This window comes from Bufo bufo, chromosome 7, assembly GCF_905171765.1.
Source record: "Bufo bufo chromosome 7, aBufBuf1.1, whole genome shotgun sequence".
NCBI lineage: Eukaryota > Metazoa > Chordata > Amphibia > Anura > Bufonidae > Bufo > Bufo bufo.
The window spans coordinates 45,033,474-45,040,715 of NC_053395.1; the positions used below are offsets into that span (position 1 = coordinate 45,033,474).

Genomic DNA, 7,242 nt, shown 5'->3' on the forward strand with positions numbered 1-7,242 from the left:
TTCAGCTTCCAATTAATTTTAAAGGGGCTGTCACATCATGGACAATGGGGGCATATCGCTAGCATATGTCCCCATTGTCTTATAGGTGCGGTGGGACCCCTGGAACCAGCACCTATATCGAGAATGGAGCCACGCAAGTGAAGGAGGGCGCACTGCGCAGCCACCCTCCATTCATTTTCTATGGGGCTCGGCTATTTCCGTCGGTCCCATAGAAATGAATGTGAGCGGGGGACGCGCATGCGTGGTACGCTCCCATTCACTACTACCAGGAGCCGGCTTGGTGGTGGCCGGACTGGGGTCCTCCAGCCACCACCTTGCGGGGCTCCGTTCTCGATATAGCTGCGGGTCGTGGGACGTGCACCTATAAGACAATAGGGGCATATCCTAGCGATATGCCCCCATTGTCCATGATGAGACAACCCCTTTAAGTTCTGCCTCCCATTAAAATGAATGCAAGTCCTTTAAGGCCTCTTTCACATAAGCGATACAAGTTCTCGCAGGATCTGTTCAGGAAAAAACGGATGGTTTTGCACGCACCTTCAGTCAGTTTTCTCTGCAATTGCGTTCAGTGTTTTACTTTTTTGTCCGCACGGGTGAAATCAGTTTTTGATGTTTTTTTCACGTGTGTGAAGAAAAACCTAAAGAATTAACAATCTACATCTCCTAGTAATCATCAGTGAAAAACACATTCCGTTTTTCACACAAGCCCTATTCACTTCAATGGAGCGGAAGCGGCGTGAAAAAAGCCACAATACAGAAGATGCCGCGATATTTCCTGAACGCAGAGATGATGAGTGATATACGGCGCTCGTGTGCACAGGCCCATTGGAATGAACGGGTCAGGATTCAGTCCGGATGCAATCCATTCACTACCTGCATCGTATCCAGGCGAAAAACTCACTCGTGTGAACGAGACCTTAGGATTATGAAGTATATTATTATATTTATCACTTCAAAAAAAATCACACATTTTTCCAATAAAACCTCTGTTACTTTCCCCAACCGCGCTCACTATCCCTGCAGCCTGAACGCCTGTCATCCAGGATATACGCACAATTAAAAGCTGCTTTTTATCAAACCCCGGAGAAAATAATGATGGCGATAATAATAGTAATAAAAGATATAAAACAATAAAGTGTTGAGCACTCAGCCGAGCAACCAGCAATTACTGTAAACAAATGCACCCAACCCCGCCAGCCGGACTGAAGTACAGCCGCTACCCCGCCGACCGGTGCACCCACCCGCACAGCATTTGGCAGCAAACCAACTGCAGAACACAAAGGAATCCCCGTTCTGAAGGCTATCGGGATTGGGCAGGGATATGAGAGCACGCTCGTTGTTTCGTTTCTGGCAGCCAGATACACTGTAGGATCCTCTACATACCGCCAACTGTTTGAAACAAACAATTAGACGGTTTTCCAAAAATATCAGCACGTGGCGCCAAACAGCGAACTAAAGCTGACCCGCTGCACGGTATTATTATGCAACACAGATAAAGGAAGAGCCTAAAAAGAGTCACCGGCCAATAAACAGAGCAGCACGGACACCGTATGGGAGTAGAGGAGGATCCAGAGCACCGGTGACAGGGGAGGCTTTTTTCATTTTTTTTTTTTAACCCCTGCCTGGCCATATAAAAAGGGCTTTCTGATCCCAAAGAACCGCCGGAGTCTGCGTAAGGAGTACCGATAGTCACGAGCAGCGGCTCCCCCCTTCCTGTCACGCTCTGCTCTCTCTGCAACTGCCGTGCCCTATTCACTTTGATTGACAGGAACAGAGAGGATGACGTTAACACTGCCCGACCCAATCAATTCAAGTGGAGAGGGCAAGGCAGATACAGAGAGCAGAGCCTCTAGGTGTAATGGTAACGCCCCCGTTGCTCCTAGAGGCTCATTTGCATACATTAAAACATCTTGTTTCTCAGCAATGCGGGCACATATGAACATGGGGCCAACACAGACGTCTTAGGGTCCATTCACACGTCCGCAACGTGTTTTGCGGATCCACAGAGCCGCAAAACACGGACAGCGACAATGTGCGTTCCGCATTTTGCGGACCGCACATTGCCGGCACTATAGAATAGGCCTATTCTTGTCCGCAATTGCGGACAAGAATAGGACATGTTCTATTTTTTTGGGGAACGGAATTGTGGATCCGCAATTTCGTGTTCGGACAGCACATCGTGCTGCCCCATAAGAATGAATGGGTCCGCAATTCCGTTCCGCAAAATGCCGAACGAAATTGTGGACGTGTGAATGGACCCTTAAGCTGCTAAGCGCACATGTAACAGGTCAGCCAGTGTCATAGGGACAAATCTGCTGACAGATGGGCTTTAGAAAGCAGCTGTTTTGGACCATGAGGACCTAGCAGTTTGTTTATTTTTTCATCACTGTGCTTCACGAGCCGTAGCTTTTTCCATCCCTCCAGTCATATGGCCGTACGAGGGCTTGCATTTTGCATGACAAGGTATATTTTTTTAATGGGAGCCTTTAGGGCTATAATAACTAGGGAGGAGCGAATCAACTTCGGATGAAACATCCGAAGTCGATTTGCATAAAACTTTGCTTCCTGCTCCGTACAGTATTAGAACAAAGTTTCATCCAAAGTCGATTCGCTCATCCCTGGTTCTAGCCCTTATAAAGCGCTCAGTGCACTCTGTCCAGTGCTGGCCCCACCACTAAGTGCACAGAAACCCTCGTCTGCATAAATAATAAGGCCCAACATTTATCATTCCTTCACTCCAGAGTTCTAGAGTCAAAAAGTCACAAAAGCGGACAAGAATAGGACACAGGCCATCAGGACACGGAATGAACACAGAGTATATTCCGTTTTTTTTAAATGTGAATGGATCTGCATACAGGCCGCAAAAATGATCCCTAAGGCCCCTTTCACACGGGCATGACGGATTTTGACCGGATGCATAGCGGGAAACCCGCGTGAGTGCGCACTCAATTTCAGTCAGTTTTGTCTGCGATTGCGTTGCATTGTTCAGTTTTTTTCCGCGCAAGTGCAAAGCATTTTAATGCGTTTTGCACACGTCTGATAAAAAACTGAATGTGGTACCCAGACCAGAACCCGGACTTCTTCACTGAAGTTTGAGATCGGTGTTCTGTAGATTTTATTATTTTCCATTATAACATGGACCTGCGCTGATGTCATCGCGCTCACGCGCGATGACGTCATCAAAGGTCCTTTTGCAGGTCCTGAAAGAAGAAATAAGACGATAGCGGCTGCGTGAACAAGTGGATGAGGGGAGTTTATTTTTTTATAATTTTTTTTATCCCTCAAGGGACATTTTACTTTGCATTCTGTATTAAAGAATGCTATTATTTTCCATTCTAACCATGTTATAATGGAAAATAATAAAGTGAATGGACCTCATCCCTATTTATTATCATCATCTCCTAGCAACCATCCGTGAAAATCGCATCCGCACTTGCTTGCCCCATTCACTTCTATGGGGCCTGCGTTGCGGGAAAAACGCAGAATATAGAACATGCTGCGATTTTCACGCAACCCACAAGTGATGCGTGAAAAACAACGCTCATGTACACAGACCCATTGAAATGAATGGGTCAGGATTCAGTGCGGGTGCTATGCGTTCAGCTCACGCATTGCACCCACACGGAAAACTCGCTCGTGTGAAAGGGGCCTAAGGCCTCTTTCACACAAGCGTGTCCGGATTAGGTCCGGATGCGTCCCGGTGCATTGCGGCAAACCCGCACGAGTAGGTACGCAATTGCAGTCAGTTTTGACTGAGATTGCGTTCCGTTGTTCAGTTTTTATCGCGCGGGTGCAATGTGTTTTGCACACGCGTGATAAAAAAACAGACTGTGGTACCCGAACCCGGACTTCTTCACAGAAGTTCAGGTTTGGGTTCAAGGTTGTATTATTTTCCCTTATAACATGGTTATAAGGGGAAATAATAGCATTCTGAATACAGAATGCATAGTACAATAGGGCTGGAGGGGTTAAAAAAATATATATATATTTTAACTCACCTTAATCCACTTGTTCGCGCAGACGGCATCTCTTCTGTCTTGTTCTGTGAGGAAAAGGACCTTTGATGACGTCACTACGCTCCTCACATGGTCATTCACATGATCCATCACCATGTGATGAGCGCAGTGACGTCACCACAGGTCCTTTACCCAGGTCCTGAAGAAAGAAGACAGAAGAGATACCGGCTGCGCGAATAAGTGGATTAAGGCGAGTTAAAATATAATTATTATTTTTTTAACCCTTCCAGCGCTATTGTACTATGCATTTTGTATTCAGAATGCTATTATTTCCCCTTATAACCATGTTATAAGGGAAAATAATAATGATCGGGTCCCCGTCCCGATCGTCTCCTAGCAACCGTGCGTGAAAATCGCACCGCATCCGCACTTGCTTGCGGATGCTTGCGATTTTCACGCAACCCCATTCATTTCTATGGGGCCTGCGTTACGTGAAAAACCCACAAAGAGGAGCATGCTGCGATTTTCACGCAATGCACAAGTGATGCGTGAAAATCACCGCTCATTTGCACAGCCCCATAGAAATGAATGGGTCCGGATTCAGTGCACCTCACGCATTGCACCCGCGCGGAAATCTCGCCCGTGTGAAAGGGGCCTAAGTCTTTTTTCTTGTGAACCCATAATTGATTCTCATAAGACAAGTATCATTTTAATCAGCAGTATCAACCCTATCAGTCATAGGTACTGTTTTAACAAGGTTGATCCTGCTGACAGGTGTAAAAAACAAACAAAAAAAAAAGCACCTTTAGGCTCCATTCACATGTCCGCAAAATGGGTCCGCATCCGTCCCGCAATTTTGAGGAATGGGTGCGGACCAATTTATTCTCTATGGGGACGGAATGGATGCGGACAGCACACAGTGTGCTGTCCGCATCCGCATTTGCGGTGCGCGGCCCCGATCTTTAGCTCCGCAAAAAGATAGAGCACGTCCTATTCTTGTCCGCAGCTTGTGGACAAGAATAGGCATTTCTATGGGGGTGACGGGCTGGTGTGTTGCGGACCCGCAATTTGCGGGTCCGCAACACACCACGGACGTGTGAATGCAGCTTAAACATGGCAGTCGCAATCCAATAAAAGTGAATGGGGGCAGTCATGTGACTTTTCACATTCACTACAGGCCCATTCACACTGCTGCAGGATTCCTCCTTTCCTTTCAGGCGTCCATGTCCTTGTTTCATCCGCGACATTGACTGCGTGTCATCCGTGTTTCACATACACTTCTAGGCTGAAAATCTGTTTCCAGAGCCTCTCCTAGCAACGATCCGTGAAATCCACGAACCAAAAATAGATGACATCTGTGTTGCGTCCATGATTTTCACGAACCCACAACCTATAATGTGCGTGAGGGATCCATAACCCCGGATAAAATAGGGCGTGCTTCCATAACGTCACCACAGACCCACTGATTTATCAAACTGGTGTACAGCAGAACTGGCTTAGTTGCCCATGGCAACCAATCAGATTCCACCTTTCATTTTCCAAAGGAGCTGTGAAAAATAAAAGGTGGAATCTGATTGGTTGCTATGGGCAACTAAGCCAGTTCTGCTGTACACCAGTTTGATAAATCTCCCCTATTAAAGTCAATGGACACGTGAGACCACCGACAGCTCATGTACGTGATTTACCGGCCTGACTCGTATTCATTTCTATGGGGCCATCTCCGGGTCCGTGTGCCCAATTTCTCCACAGGTCCTATTCCTGTCCGTATTATCCCTTTCTATTGAAGAGGGCGAGAAAAAGAACCGTAGGGGTCCATTCACACGTCCGTAGTGTATTGCGGATTCACAATACACCCGGGCCGGCACCCCCCATAGAACTGCCTATTATTGTCCGGACAAGAATAGGACATGTTCTATTTTTTTCCGGAGCCGCGGACCAGAATATTGGGGGCGCGCCCCGGAAATGCAGATGCGGACAGCACACTGTGTGCTCTCCGCATCCATTCCTGCCCCATAGAGAATGAAGGGGTCCGCACCCGTTCCGCAATTTGCAGAACGGATGCGGACCCATTCTACAGACGTGTGAATGGACCCTAAGGGCTCGTTCACACAAACGTATTTTGCGTTCCGTATACGGGACGTTTTCTGCGTTCCGTATATGGAACCATTGATTTCAATGGGTCCGCAAAAGATGCGGACAGCACTCTGTGTGCTGTTCGCATCCGTTGCTCCGTTCCGTGGCCTTTTTTTCCGTTTTGCAGACAAGAATAGGCATTTTTATAATAGGCCTCCTGTTCCGTTCCGCAAAAAACGGCACGGTCGTGTGAACGAGCCCTAATAATGCTCACATTTTTCCTGAATCTGCTTTTTAGCGGACCAAAAACCGCATGCTGAGGTGTTGTGCATGAGGTATACTGGTATAGGTGACCCGAACCGGCTCCTAACTGGGGTCACACCGAATTCTGACATACATTAGATCTTGTTTTACATGGATGCGTTTCATAATCACTGCAAATTGGAATTAAATAAATCAGAACAAAACGCATGGAGACGGCGACAAGTGCAAAACAAGCTGCGTTACCTTCAGAAAGCTGGGAGAGAGTGAAGAGTCCATAGTGGATCGCAGGGATCTGGGGGGATCTGCCCCGTCCCATAGACTTAGTGCTGGAGGGGATCTCTGTGCGGACGCTTATGGCTCTGCAGAGTCAGGCACAACTCTGGTAACCAGGTAACCCGCCATGGGAGCCAGACCACAAGGTGTGTTTGTGTAGCCGCAGAGCTGCCCTGCAATTAACCCTGTCAGTCTCGTTTCACTACATGAAAAGGCGCATAAACTGGGCAGAGAAGTCGCAAGTCTGTGAAGAAACAGGCGCAGCCCCCTCCTGTGTAAAGTGAAGCTTGCTGCGCGCAACACTCGGTGGTTGGGTTACCATGGTAACCGTGGCGCTTGTGTCCGGCCATCATGGCGGCCTTGTAGCTTCTCCCTCCCTGACAGGAATATTTCACTCCTGTCACTGGCCGTGCACTAGTGTTCTACCATGAGAAAGCCTTGCTGGTGGGAGGGCGAGGCAGCCATCTTCCCAGCAAAAGCTGCGGGACGTGAAAGTCTCAGAAAGAAAGGAAGACCATTTCCTTCTGTGGTTAATGGAAGGAAGGAATTAGGGATGTCAGACTTCCAGCCACAAGCTAGGGAAAGCTGGGTCACCCATAATGGCAGCCATATTGGTGGTCACCCAGCTTTTCTACAAGCAGACAAAAGTGAATTCTTGAGATAAAAGACTAGAGGC

The 7,242-nt window shown here is 47.7% G+C and overlaps 1 protein-coding gene across 1 annotated transcript in view; it reads right to left on the reverse strand.

Annotated features, from left to right (window-relative positions):
• The window catches only part of DNAH3 (dynein axonemal heavy chain 3), a 348,463-nt gene extending 341,799 nt beyond the window's left edge, over positions 1–6,664 (reverse strand). The window contains 1 exon segment of the mRNA XM_040440318.1: positions 6,537–6,664. Coding sequence (XP_040296252.1) covers positions 6,537–6,569 — 33 coding nt within the window. The 5' untranslated portion in view covers positions 6,570–6,664.
• Between the last annotated feature and the right edge of the window lie 578 nt (positions 6,665–7,242).